We start from the raw sequence: 15,316 nt of genomic DNA on the forward strand, positions 1-15,316 counted from the left end.
AGCTCTTCTAGGCTATATAGTTATGTTTTTTCAAATGTTTTTCTATCTGAAATTCCTGTGGTGGAGGCAGATATATGCATGAGTGTATTTATTGACAAAGAAATGACACAGCTCCTGAGTACTAGAACAGATAGTCCTTTGGCACAGAGACAAAGATTTAAAGAAACTAATTTGAAAAGCATACTCCCATTTTCTCCTATATGGCTGTAGTATTTTAAAAGCTAACTCCAGTTCCCCACTAGATGTCACCCACGAGTAGGAAAATGTGCTGTCTGTAAAACTGTTCTGTACTCTGGCTTCACAACATACGTATTTAAAGATAGGACAGTGAAAGGAAAGTCGGGGAGAGAAAAAGGGCAAATATTAGCAGGCAAAACATTATTTTCATAGTATAAAATGTTTAATTCTGAAGTCTGAAATACCTCACAGAACATTTAATTCACTGAAGTGTTTTTTATACCGGAAAAAAAATACAATTAAAATCTCTTTAAATATCATTTATTTTCAAATAGCAAAATATTAATTTTTAATGTACAGCTGTGATATGCTCCAAGGTTTCTCTCTCAAGTCCCCCACATTTTGCATTGAATATTAAGACATTCGAATACATCTTTGGAAGCATAATACCTAAATGCCTTATTATTTACAACTCAAAATGCAAGCAATATTGTGCGAGTACATATAATTTTACCTCTGGGAAATTTACCTATGCTTATGGTAGATAGAAAAAAGTGTCTTCCTACATGAGAAGGGGAAGTATAGGGTTTGTAGGAAAACTGTTTTATGAAAACCACCCAAGTGCCACAGGTGCAATTCCTCCTTCAGTTGCTAGGCAGACATTTATCTGAAGAGGACCAAGCCACATGGAAATACAGAGTGGGAACAATTGTCAGTCCCACTGAAAGATGGGAAGAGGTCTGCCTTGGAAGTATGTATCCATGAAACTCAGTTGACTGAATTCCGTAAATTAGTGGTTTGCAGGCTTCACCTTCCAGGTGTTCTTAGAAGCCCTATGTAACAGCAAGGGATGCTGTAAGGTGTAAATCAAGATGGTCTGAGACCCTGCATTTGGGAATCTCTCCTATGAGCTTATTTCACTGTCAAAAGGAAAGAACAAAGTTAAGCTCCTTTATAGTCCTCCCTCCCTCCAGAGACCCAATGTGGTGGTGGCATGATCTGGTTAGTGTGTTAGGCAGGGAGTTTGAAATTTTAAGATCAAGTAGCCATTAAGCTATGAAGGTTACTGGGTATCCTTCAGCTAGTCACTCTGTGAGCCTAACCTAAGTCACAGGGTTGTTGTTTTGAGGATAAAGTGAGAAGGATAAGAGTCATGTGCACCACTTCAAGCTCACTGGCATAGAAGCGGGAATATAAGTGAAACTAATAAATCTGTTTTGGGGCTAGACATCTGTGACTTATTCCAAACTGGGAGCTTCCTAGGATAGACAGGGTGACTTAAAGATGTCCATGGAACCAGGAATGGTGGTCTAAGAGGGAGAGAACAGTGAAAAAGTTGAAAACATATTTCACCTGGCCCTTCTGAACATATTTTATGGTATCTCACTTGGAGCAATTAATTTGGAATCAAACCTGTGCTTTAGAGCTGTGTAAGTGATCTTGGTGGGCTTGAGGGATAACAATACTTGGGGACGGGACTGTACATGGATCATATATTACCTGCCATTGCCTTAGAATTTGTGGCCAATATTCTGTTCCCTACTTATATTCGCACAGAATCCCAGCTGCAAAAGTTGCCACTGCACTCTGACAAGAAGCTGAAACAACTGCCATCTCCTCAGATCTCTGCAGCAGCTTTTGTCACTGGTGTTCTGTGCACCTAAATATTGAACGGTACATTATATCTATATATTTACCATTGAAGACCCAATTCATATATTCATTGTTGAATTTTACAACTCATGTGCTTATTAGATTCAGCTAACTGTAGTGTTTTTCCTTTCACTCATTTTTGTGAAGAACACCAGCACAAATGGTGTTAGGATAAGGTTGCATCAGCTGTGGGACGTACTGTGGCTTGAAATCTACTTCTAAATTCTTTTTCAGTTTCAAAAGATACCACAGGAGATTATATGTTAGGGCTGGTGTTCCAGAAGTTTTGAACTATAGTTCTTTATTTATTTTTTCCTATGCTGAGTGGAGCTGGCCCCAGTCATAGGCGAAGCATCTGTTTGATGAGAATAGATTGAAAGGGAAGGACAGAAAAATATTGTCTCAGCTGTATATATGCAAGCTGGTCTTAGAGGAAAAAGCCATTATTCTCAAAGTTGTATCTCACCTTTCTTTGTCTATGATGCAGGAGGTACAGGGCTGCTCCAATATAAAGAGTTGTTTTAAAAATACTGAATAATATGATTATACAAATGCGGGAGTAGATTATACCTTTGATTGGACCTTATATATGTTCTGAATAGTATGCAAAGGTTTTGGAGAACTTCTGTGTTATATAGTGTTCTAAGATCTAAATCTGCCATTAGTCTCAACTGGAGTAGACCCACTGAATCGGAAGTTTTGATGAGCACACTTATGTAGGTTCCATCACTTCAATGGGCCTACTCTAGTTGGGGCTAACACTTCAAATTAGGCCTCAATATTTTTTTTAAAACTGTAGGTGAAATTAAGTGCACAGCTTACCCTCTCTTTTCTGTTTGTATCATTTGTCAAGCAAAGGAAACTATGTCTGTTATTTTAAGGAATCTTTTGGAATGAACAAAGATTAACTACTTAGTTTATCAGAAAAGCCTGGTCTGGGTTCATGAACTTCCTGTTAAAGTTATTCACAGGTTATTATACTTCCTGTTAGTTATTCTAGCTGTGAAATAAGATATGTTGTTTTTAGTGTGAGGGCCTCCATAAATAAGTTACAGAAGAAAGGAGGAAACATATGTGAGCCAGTATATAAACTGGCTGCAAGTGATTGTCTGCTCAAGAATTTATCCTTATTAGGTGACAGGCAGTCAGCATGGGTGCCTGCCCTTCTGACTCTTTAAAACGACTTAGATCCTTAACATTCATACAGCTCAGTGTGAGCTGGAATCACTTTTGATGACAATAACAAAGCTCCTGTACTATTTAATAGCTGAGTGAAAAAAGAGGACCTTTCAGTAGATGTCCTTGTATTCCTTAATGTAGGACTGTACTGTGAAACATCTGTCCCTTCTTAATGTGTTCTTCTGTGTCCTGTTAAAGGTACAGCAGCTTTGCTATCTGTTGCAGCTGATTATCCCAAGATTCAGTGGAGACATTTGTAAATAAGGCTTCTGCTTATTTAATAATAAACATGTGTTATCAAGTCAATTCTAACTTATGGCATCCTGTTCCAGCATTTTCCAGGTAGCGAATACTGAGAAGTCATTCACTATTCCCTTCTTCTAGGGGTGCTCTGGGACCGTGCAGCTTGCCCAAGGTCATACAGGTTGGCTCTACTTGTAGGAAGCACAGTAGGGAATCAAACTTTCAACCTTTAACTCCCACAGTCAAATGCCTAAACCACTGAGCTATTGAGCCTCTACTTATTTAGAACTGATACTCTTAATTTTACTACAATTAATTCTGAATAGAATGTAACAATTCTATACAGAATTCTTTAAATAGAATTTCTCTTAATTTTGAAAAAACACTACAATATCTAGGTTATTAAATCTGGAGCTGTTTCAGCAAAAACAAAAATGTAAGCTGGAAGCACTCTAATGAAAAGGAGACGCTTCATGTATTATCAGGTTTATTTCAACAGAAACAGTATCTGATAGGACTAATGTAAGACGTGCACCTCCACAGTCCAAACTTCTGTTGAATAGCATGGCTCTCTTCCATGGACTTCTCAAACAAAGGCTATTTCTACCTCTGCACCTCTGTTAATCTTCTAATAAATTATATATAGGAAGCCTTCTTTTGCTGAGTGACTTATTTCAGAACTTATTAAAATCACTTATAATTAAGTCTAAATAGATGTGATACCTGTACTTTTAAGACATGCTTACTTAGAAAAACATTGTTACATGACAGAAGAAACATAATAGAAAGTGAATGATGAAACACAGTAGCCAAATAGTAAGATGTCATTACAGGGAAGCTTCCTTCTCAGGTTTATGCAGAAAAAGAGGAAAACAGTGACTTCAGAGTCACCTTAGAGGGGCTCCAGAGCCCTTCAAGGCTCATAACTGCCCTATAAATAACTTGCCCGTGATCCTAAGAATAGAAATTCTGTAATTTCTCTTCCTAGGCATGTTGAGAAGGTTGCTACACTGCTGAAATGTGCCATCTTTCCACCTGGAGGCCACCTGTGTGATTTTGTCTGACTTGATACCTAAGGCCGGCTTTCTGAGGTAAAGCAGGGGGACCTCTCTAGACTTAAACAGAATGAATGGGACAAAAAAAAAGCACTGTGAAACCTGGAGTTAGCCCACGGTGGTTCAGTGGAACTAGCTTATCTAGCCTAGTCCAGTGAGTGGTTTCCTCAGGAGCCAATGTCACTAAGCTGCAGAGTAACTACATACAGTTAAGCATGCGGACGTTGAGCTTGTTTCTAATATCATTTCAGAGAAAGTTACGGACCCGCTGGGAATCTTCTTTTCCTAGTTATACAGTACATCTCTTGTCATTTTGCCTTCTTCGTTGTTACTCCTGCTCCAGCCTATTTGGTTCTCACGAAGGAAAAAAACAGCATCTTTTTTAAAAAGCTTCGGGAACCAATAGGAAACAAACACAAAACATATTCGGAGCCAGAACTCGACATTTTATCGTCTGAAAGTAATGATTTTGCGCTAGTCGGGCCACCGCCCGCCTCAGATCTCTCACGATTTCCCTCCCTTTCCAACTTCGTTCGGAACTTTGTTCTAGCCAGGGCAAAAGTAAACGTCGAACCCCTTTGGTTGGCTGTCGTTGCCTTCAAGGCATGGAATCTCCATTTCTACAATCCCTTTCTCTTGTCCTCTGTTTTAATTCTCACCCGCCTATCTTATTCTGGGGAGCAGCCGAAGCTGAGCCCACCGGAGGCAAAAGCCCCACAAACCGCGCCGGAGTTCGCCCGTGGCAACGCCCCCTCCTGGGAAGGAGAGGCTTCTCAGACATGACGAGCAGGGCCCGGGAGCCTCTTTTAATAGTTGCCTCCGCTGCCCATCAAACAAGGGAAGGAGGCGGGCGCTGCTGCCCAGCCGGATCGTGGTACCTGCGAGCACCAGCCGCAGCTGCTCACTCACATGAGGGACGCCCGGAGCCCGGCCGCGCCGACGGGGCTAGAGCGCGCGCAGCTGGGATTACCTCGAAAGCGCCTCCTTTTGCGCGCCAGCCTATTGTGAGGGGGGAGAAGCGGCGGGTTTGGGGGAAAAAAGGGCTTTGCCCTCCTGCGGAGGAAGGGAGAAAGGAAGGAAGCAAGCAAAAGAGAAGGGAAGGCGTCTGTGCGTGTGTTTTTGGCATTTGTTGGTGTTTGTTCCACACTCGGCTTTCTTCAGCTTTTCCCACCCGCCGGTCCCTCGGTCAAGAACCTCCACTTTTCCGTGTTGCGGACTTTCACTTTTGTCGGTGAAACGAGGTTTGGCAGCAGGGTTGCTTCCTCAGTCAGCGGAGGAGGAGGAGGAGGAGGAAGAGGCGCGCACCAGCCGCCCGGCTAGCCCGGCTGAGACAGACGCCAAGCGGAATTCCTCCACCCCTTGGCGAGCGGCACTCCTCGGAAGCGGGAGGGCAAGGGCTCCATGTGTGAGAAAGAGGCGAGGTGAGAGAAGAGGTTGCACCTGAACGGCGACGTTTCCAACCCACCTACCCCCCCCCGTCCCGGTGGAAAGGCTGTGGAGAAGACCTCTGGCACGACACCCCCGAGGGACAGGGCTGAAGGGGGGGGTTATGGGGTTAATGACTATGAGGGAGGCTCCAAACCCTCACCGGGTCCCCCTCCAATGAATTAGCGCTCCCACCCCGAAGGCGAGGGGGTGGGAAAGAGAGGGCAGAGTAAGCGAGAGCGGAGGAACCGCGCGAGGCCAGCCTGAGCCGGGAGCTGAAGGCGAGCAACAGGTAGGAGAGGCGGGGAGAGCGATGCCTTTGCGGCTGCGCTGGCTCTGGTGGTGGGCGCTGGTGTGGAGCGGCAGCCGCTGCTGCTGCGGCTCGCCTCCGCCGGTGCTGCCGCTGCTCCCTGCCGTGGGGGCGCTGCTCCCGGGCGACGGCCAGGAGCAGCCTCAGGCGCCGCCAGTCGCCTCCTCGCCGGCGGGCTTCCTCTACCGGCGCCTCAAGTCGCACGAAAAACGGGAGATGCAGAAGGAGATCCTGTCCGTCTTGGGCTTGCCTCATCGCCCCCGGCCCTTGCATGGGTTCCAAGTGCAGCACCCAGAAGAGCAAGAAGCGCCCCTGCCGCGGCAGCAGCAGCATCGGCGGCCACAACAACAGTGGCTCTTTTCGCCAGGGAGGTTGAACTCGGCTCCGCTCTTCATGCTGGATCTGTACAATTCCCTCTCCAGCGAGGAGGAGCAGGAGGAGGAGGAGGTCGCAGGCAAAAAAGAACGGGAGGCTCGCCGGAGCGGCCGGGAGCCCACGGCCGCGCAGCCCTTGCACGGCAAAACGCTCCTTAGTTCTCCCCACCCGGGCTATCCCGGCAGTCACGGCCCATCGCCCACCCTGGCCAGCTCTCAGGACAGCGCCTTCCTCAGCGACGCCGACATGGTCATGAGCTTCGTCAATCTGGGTGAGTTGGATGGCGGCAAAAAAAAAAGGGGGGGGCAAAGCTCTTGTTCGCACCTGTCAAGGGGGCGGGTGCGCGCGCTGGCTGGGGAGCCTCTCGTCCGAGTAGGAGCTGGCGAGGGTCGTCAGCCGGGACCCCAACCCTCTTTCCCTCCTGCGCGTTTGGGATTCCCGCAGTTCGGATCCGGAGACTCGCCTGCCCCAGTAAGCAGGGAGGACAAGTGTAACTCAGCGCCGCCGCGCCCCCCCCCGTGACTTGCATTTAGTTAACGTAATCGGTGTGCCGTTTTACGAAGATGAAAGAGTGAAGAGAAAGAGTATCCTGTGCTGAAGAGCCGCGCCATCAATCCTACTCAGTTACCCCTTGCTCCCGTGTTATTATAAAATGTGTCTCGTATTTCAAAGGTCATGCCCCTCTCTTGGAGGAAGTGCTCAAAACTACACTCATGGAGAGAGGTGACATAGTTGGGTCATTAGTTATCCTCGGTCCTCAAAAGTATTTTCACTCTACAGTATCTGATTCCTCTCAGACCAGAACTTTTGTTTTGTTTTAAATCTAGCTATATAGGAGCTAATCAGTATTTTGTGTACTTCAGGCTTTCTTGATTAGATCCTTTGGAAATCTGTACATGCACAAGGTTCCAGGTTCTTGCTAGTTATCTTCCAGTTTGCCAGGAGTAGCTAATGCTGAAATTGCTTACTAGTTCTCAGTTCCTTTTTTACATAACATTTTACAGGGTGCAGTTGCTCAACTAAATAAGGACCCAAAGCTTATATGGCCCTGTACTCCAGCATGAGCCTAGAACTACCCCACATATTCTAGCTATGTTGATTGGAGAGAATTGTTACTTAACTAGAAAGGGGTGTCTTTCTAGTCATCGAGATGCATGATGTTGGGTAACTCTAAGGTTTGATTGGGGTGCTGTGGATGTATAAACATTAGGTTCTTGTTCAGTTGAATGATTGTCCCCTGTATTAAAACTTCAAGCAAATAAGAAAATGTGAATTACTACCCAGCTTCAGCATCCTGCGAGTCTACTGCTAGCTTGAATAAGCACAAGGGTTAGCTGAACCAATAGTCTGACATTATATATTGCAATCTTTGGTTGCAGCCTTAAAGGGATTGTGTCTGTAGTGGATGAGAGAAAACATGACACTCTTTTTGTTTGTGCCTGTATGAGATCTGTGCTTTCTGTTCTACATCTTTTTGCTCTTAGGTTACCCCAGGTTCTTGTCTGTTCTTGTAGTAATCTGCTGATGTTCCCTATGGAATTGTGCTACTGTTACTTGCTACTTTGGGTAAATTATGTTAATCGACTTGAGTTCTGTCCAGTGGCTGTTTCCTTCAAACTTATGTTGCTTGAATGTCTGTACACAGATCCAAAAACCAAAGCAATGAAGGGCTTGCTCACTGGAACAAATGGATGGATGGATGAATGATGCCAGTTCTGATTTATGGCACCCTTTCTAGGTAGAGAATACTCGGAAGACCTTTACCATTCCCTTCTTCTGGTGGGCACCCTGGGATTTGTACTTCTTGCCCAAGGCCACACCATCTGGCTCAGTAGCCAGATAACTAAACCACTGAGCTATCTAACTAGCTGGAATAAATAAATATCTGTTCAGCAATGAAAATCTGACTACAGTCTAATAATTGGCTCATCTGACAGAAAGATCCATTGAATGTAGTGGGACTTACTTCTGAATAAACTTGTATAGAATTGCTTTGTTAATGGTTTTGTTGTTGTTGTTGGAACAGTGACGAATACTCTCTCTATAACTGGTTGTGTCTGAACACATGAAGCTTCTTAATACTGTCTAACTGTTAGTCTGGTTTGCCCAGTACTCTTCCGACTGATTATGGGTTTTCTAAAGTTTCAAAGCAGGGATCTTTCTCAGATGTGCCGCCTTCAATTTTTTTTAAGCTAGGAATTTAAGTTGGGAAGGTAAAAAAATATTCATTGCCACAATGCTGTGATCTCTTTCCTACCCCCCTGTTTTTGACCTGCATAATCCTTTTACCAGCCTGTTCCAGACCCTTTTGGACCTTCCACTGTTCTTAATGATGAATATTAAAGACACTAAAAATGTTATTGACTTTGTGTGACTAAAGTCTGACATACTGTCTAGGAAACTAGGGCCTGCTCTTCCTGTGTATAGACACTAGGAACTCATTCTCACACACTCTTCTTAGACCTGGATTATGCTACTGATCCCTTGGAGCTCTTCTTCGGTATATATGTTGATGCAGAGATGTTTTATGCAAGAACAAACCTTAATTAAATAGAGATCACTGCAATACATTGCCGGCCAAGGCTAATGGAAGTGTTAGGCTACAAACACCTAGAATACAGTGTTGCCCATCATTCATGAACAGTTTTGGAATGCTTCTCTAGACGTCTGTATCATGACTGAGACATAATGTTCTGTGCTTCTGATCTATGGGGTCCGTATGTTTATAGTGTTTAAGCCCATGTTATTGCCCACAATTAGTGCGAAACTGTAACTATACAATGGTCACTTCCAGCACTCACTGCTGGAATTGTTTGAGGTATGTGTATGTAAGTACTGGGTTTCCTTAGATGTGCTTCTCACCCAGAAATCTATATAAATATTTCTGAATAAAGTCCACGTTCATAAAATTTGTTTCCATTAATAACGAATGTGCTTAATCTGGGTGAAAGTATATTGCATGTAGTGATTCTTATTGTTAAAAACTATGCAGACTGAGTTGAAAAGTTAAAGAAAAGTAATCGACGCTGGAATGCACTAGAAAGATGAGTGTAAAAATAAGAACTATTAAAGCAAGTTTGATCTAAAATTGTTGAAAGGAATTGTAGGAATGGATCGCATTTGCTGTTTGCGAGATGAAAATAATGAAAGTTAACTTCAGGATGCAGAGTGAAACTCATTTCTTAAAAAAACTTTAGCATAAGATTTTAAACAGATTTCTTTTTTAAAAAATAGATGTTTTGATAAATGATGTTGATCATTAGGCTAAGTAGTAGAACCATGATAACTATGCAGGAAATAGTTTCTTTAATGATTCTGGTGTTGAAATACTCTGGTGAACATTCCTCATGCTTTCAAATCTGGTCCAGTGGTATGTTTGCAGCAATTAGCAAAACATCCTCACTTGGCAGCAGGAGGTATGAGAAAGAAAGTGAATGTCATGTTAAAACATGTTTAAAGATGACTGTTAATTGGCATTTAATTAACTCATATAGGTTATTCATCTTCAAAAGACTCTGCTGGCTGTGAAACACTATGGATAATATTTTGTTGCAGTTGCCTGGAGTATCTTAAGGCTCTCTCACAAATTCCCACACAGAAAGCATATTAACTCTGGTGTTCTACACCATGTCAGACCCATTCCTTTCCCAGTAGAAAATATATTATTTCCAGGATGAGAACCAGTGTAATATGTAGTGGATAGAATGATGGATTAGGATTCAGGAGACCTGCCTTCAAATCCCCTCTCAGCCATGTAAACTCACTAGGGCATGTTTTCCCATCCTGGGGGTCATGGTCCCCAAGGACATCACAAAATGTTTTCTGGGAGGTTGCCATGATTATTTTTAGTTGCAATTATTTTTATTTTTATATTTATTATGTTAAATATATTATATACAATGCTGTTTTGTTTGGATTCTCTTGACTCACAAAATCAACCGAGAGGTCTTAGTTATTTCTGTACCCTATTTCAGCAGGTTTTCCTTTTATGCATGTGCATCACTCCTATCCTTTCCAATAGAGCTGCTCTCACTTGTTTCTCTCCTCCTCTGCATCCACCTTTGGAGGACTGATGTTAGCCCTTTGAACCTGAGTGTTAGCCTGGCTCAAATAGTCCTGAATGAGAACAGCACACTGTGCATGCCAAGAGCATTGATGCAAAAGATAGTGGCAGGCTTGAACAGTTGTTACTGCATTGTCATCGTCACCTTTTGCTCTGCCCCTGGCTCTTCCTGGTGTGGTGAAGGGAGAGGGGACCTGGAAGATGCCTTCAGGCCCCAGCTGTATCATGGAGAAGGAAGGCAAGAGGGGCAAAAAGGTGAAGGAGGAGTATTGAGGAGGGGTAGGGCACAGGGAGGGGTCCATGGGGGGAGGTGTTTATTTGGGCTTGAGAGGGAAGGGCTCTTCACTGAGCGGGCTTTTTTGAGAGGGAGAGTCATTTCCAACTCCAAAAAAGTAAATTAAACTCAAAATGTATTGACTTTTTTTTCCTTTTCAAATTTTATCTGGTAGAAGCAGGTTTATAACTTTCTCCAAAATTATTTATTATTACATTAATATTAATATATTGTTGATGTTGTTTAGTCATTTAGTTGTGTCCAACTCTTTGTGACACCATGGACCAGAGCATGCCAGGCCCTCCTATCTTTCACTGCCTCCCAGAGTTGGGTCAAATTCATGTTGGTAGCTTCGATGACACTGTCCAACTATCTCATCTTCTGTAATCCCCTTCTCCTCTTGCCCTCACACTTTCCCAACATCAGGGTCTTTTCCAGGGAGTCTTCTCTTCTCATGAGATGGCCAAAGTATTGGAGCCTCAGCTTCAGGATCTGTCCTTCCAGTGAACACTCAGGGTTGATATCCTGCAAAATGGATAGGTTTGTTCTCCTTGCAGTCCAGGGGACTCTCAAGAGCTTCCTTCAGCACCACAATTCAAAAGCATCAATTCTTCAGCAGTCAGCCTTCTTTATGGCCCAGCTCTCACTTCCATAAATTGCTACTGGAAAAACCATAGCTTTGACTATGCGGACCTTTGTTGGCAAGGTGATGTCTCTGCTTTTAAGATGCTGTCTAAGTTTGTCATCGCTTTCCTCCCAAGAAGCAAGCATCTTTTAATTTCATGGCCGCTGTCACCATCTGCAGTGACCATGGAAAGTAACATCTGTCACTGTCTTAATATCTTCCCCTTCTATTTGCCAGGAAGTGATGGGACCAGAGGCCATGATCTTAATTTTTTTGATGTTGAACTTTAGACCATTTTTGGCACTCTCCTCTTTCACCCTCATTAAGAGGTTCTTTAATTCCTCCTCACTTTCTGCCACCAGGGTGGTATCATCTGCATATCTGAGGTTGTTGATATTTCTTCTGGCAATCTTAATTCTGGCTTGGGCTTCATCCAGTCCAGCCTTTCGCATGATGTATTCTGCATATAAGTTAAATAAGCAGGGAGACAATATACAGCCTTGTCATACTCCTTTCCCAATTCAGAACCAATCAGTTGTTCCATATCTAGTTCTTACTGTTGCTTCCTGTCCCACATATAGATTTCTCAGGAGGCAGATAAGGTGGCCAGGCACTCCCATTTCTTTAAGAATTTGCCATAGTTTGCTGTGGTCCACACAGTCAAAGGCTGTTGCGTAGTCAATGAAGCAGAAGTAGATGTTTTTCTGGAACTCTTTGGGTTTTTCTGGAACTCTCTGGCGCATGTTAGCAATTTGGTCTCTAGTTCCTCTGCCCCTTAGAAATCCAGCTTGTACCTCTGGGAGTTCTTGGATTAATATGTCAGGCTAGAATTATATTCTGAAAAAAAATCTCTTTTAATGTATTATCATTACCCTATTAAAATATTTTTATGGAAATATGGTAGTGTGTGGCGGTATTACAGGTGACTTGGTTTTTATAAAAGGGGGCCATGACTCAAAACTTTTTGGAAAACACTGCACCAGGGAATGGCAATGGTAAAACTACTTCTGAAGTGTCTCACATACCTTGCATTTTTTTAACGTTGTTGTAAGTCTGACTTGACAACACATAACATATGGGTACCACTTTATATTTTGAAGAAAAGGAAATTACTGGAGACAAGAGGCACAGTAATATTAAATGATTTGATCTTGGAATACTCAAGATAAAACGAGAAAATTGGAATGTGGGCCTGCTTCTTATTTCATAAGTATACAGTAACAGTTATCTGTTTATATGTTTCATTATACTGCAAAGCAAAAGCAAAGCGTGCTGTTTATATACCGCCCCATAGTGCTTCAAGCTGTCTCTGGGCGGTTTACAAAGTAATTATGCAGACTACACATTGCCTCCCCAGCAAGCTGGGTACTCATTTTACCAACCTCGGAAGGATAGAAGGCTGAGTCAACCTTGAGCCGCTACCTGGGATCGAACCCCAGGTCGTGAGCACAGTTTTGGCTGCAGTACAGCAGTTTAACCACTGCGCCACGAGGCATACACACTGTGCTCTGGGAATCGTCCTTTTTTGTGAGCAGACACAATATACTGTACATAGATAATTTTTATAAGGATAGCTAGCTAGTCAGTGAGTCTTTGCAGGTGTCACAATAAGCCCACATTCTTGAAAATTCTGGCTTATCATGAATGAAGCACTTTGCTAGTCAGCAAGAATTTTAATACAATATATCTTCTCTCTGTTGGCAAAACCTGGCACCTTGGCTTATCTTTCCCCAACAAATGAGAAAAACAGCTAGTAGAGTGTTATTGATTCTTTTTTTTTCTTTGCATGTCAGTGGATAATCAAGTCGTAGTAACAGATAAGCAAAACACAGAGAGGGCTTGTAGCAGGTAGTATGTATTAGTGCTCTGCTTGTAAACAATTCTTAAAACATTGGCTTATCATGACAAATGAACTAAGATAATATATTCGCGAAGGCTAAGAACTAAGATAACCTGATGACCCAGTAAGTTGGCCATTAATATAAATGTTTCTGGATACACAATAAAATGTTTTCTGAAACATGATTGGTTGGAAGATTAAATAGGTCTCCATAACTTCAGTATGCAAAGAGTATAGCATAGAATTTTAATTGAACTAATGTCTAGATCTTCAGACAGCACCAAAGTTCAGTTCAACTAGTGCTGCTATTCTCTTCTCCATTATTGTGTCTGCAATTGTCCTCCGCCATAGTTTACTAAAGCAAATGCGAAGGTTCTCTCATGAGGTTCTTATTTTTGAGCTCTGATTGAAGGTATGCAGGACAACAATGAAAAGAAAGTTTATCATGTGAAGTACCATATAAACTGCAGTGGAAATTGTGGATGTCCAATGGAATAAATTCAATATTATATTTTGGATAGAGATGACGTGTTCAGCCAGTGTACAGCAAGAATTGTGGTAGGTCACAGGGTTAATCTTCTTTTATGTCTAGGGAGCTTTTGGTGATCGCTTATAAGTGCTCAGTGAGCATTAATGCAATAATTAATAATCATTCAACAATAATTAAGAATTGGCTCCGGATTGAAGTTATTTTCACCTGGAAGAGATTAGAATTGTTCTTTTATGTCTTATTGTAGCACAAGTAATTAATGCGAATAGTGGTGTGGGTAAAAACCTATAGACCTATTTGAAGAGCTGGTATAAGGTCTCCCCTTTTGAAGAAATACAATACGAAAGGCACATAATAATAATTATGTGCCATCATGTCAGTTCTGACATGGTGACCCTTTCCAAAGTTTTCCAGGTAGAGAATACTCAGACATTGCTTATCATTCCCTTCTTCTGTGAGGTGCCCTGGGGCCATACAGCTTGCTCAAGGCCACTGAAGGGGCACAGTGAGGAATCAAACTCCATAAGATACAATAAAAATGGATTGCTGAAATAGTTATCTATTTAGGCAAATCAGGGAGAGATCTTGTTAATTTTCTTTTTAAAAGCATTCCAACAGATTAATCCAGACATTATTCAACAACGAACAAAATTATGTATGAAATGCATTCTAACAACATCAGCAAAGTACAAACTGCAAGTACGAGGAAATAGGAATCAACTACAGAAACATCTTCCTAGTATTCAGTGCATAGCCTTGATGATATGTGGTATCAATTAACTGGAACTGATTTTAATAAAAAGTGTTAAATTGTTCTAATTTCTGATTTTGTAGCATTAAATTTTTTAAACATTGTTCCTTGAATACTAACATTTGATGTTTTTCCTCTGAAACAGACGAACTATTCCAAGTGACATCGTAGTATAGTATAAAGTTGAGAAACGGGCTTAAGTACTTTTAATCAGGATAGATTTGGTCTGAATCATAATGAAAAAGTAGCATAGCCTTTTTGTAAAAAGAAAATAGAAATCTCAGAGACACATAGTTCTAGCAAAGCTGTGTGATATCTGTAGTTTTTATTTGCCAGTACATGTATTTGGAATGTTGCTTCATCTGTTTTCTGTCAAACCTCTACTGCAAGAAAAGTTGCAAATGTATATTTATTCAAGCAAATTATTTTAATTGGAAGTCGTTATTTATATACTGTATTGAGATGATAGTTCAATGATCTGGATATCTGGTTGCAGAGCCAGAGGCTGGAATTTCGATTCCCTCACTGTGTCTCCTATGAGTGGAGCCATCTTGTGTGGCCTTGGGCAAGCTGAACAGGGTTCTCCACTGAAGAAGAGAACAATAAACCACTTCTGAGTATTTTATACCCATAAAACCCTGAAAAGGGTCAACCATAAGACAGAACTGACTTGATGATACATGATTGTTATTATTATTTATCTATCATCATATCACCCTGGATACACTTGATCTCATTTGAATCAGAAGGTAAACAGCGTTGGGCATTATTAGTACCTGGAAGAGAAAACAAAGAGAACACATAGGATCTTCAAATGGAACTAGAGAAGAATCCACCCTGAAACCCTGCAGAGCTG

General features: G+C 42.2%; 1 protein-coding gene across 2 annotated transcripts in view; it reads left to right on the forward strand.

Annotated features, from left to right (window-relative positions):
- The first annotated feature begins 5,913 nt into the window (after positions 1-5,913).
- The window catches only part of BMP6 (bone morphogenetic protein 6), a 132,151-nt gene continuing 122,748 nt past the window's right edge, over positions 5,914-15,316 (forward strand). For both annotated transcript variants that reach the window (XM_078393426.1, XM_072998602.2), the window contains exon 1: positions 5,914-6,688. In XM_078393426.1, the coding sequence (XP_078249552.1) occupies positions 6,046-6,688 (643 nt within the window). In that variant the 5' untranslated portion in view covers positions 5,914-6,045. The remainder of the gene's footprint in view (positions 6,689-15,316) is intronic.

The sequence above is a fragment of the Pogona vitticeps genome, chromosome 4 (assembly GCF_051106095.1).
Source record: "Pogona vitticeps strain Pit_001003342236 chromosome 4, PviZW2.1, whole genome shotgun sequence".
Lineage (NCBI taxonomy): Eukaryota > Metazoa > Chordata > Lepidosauria > Squamata > Agamidae > Pogona > Pogona vitticeps.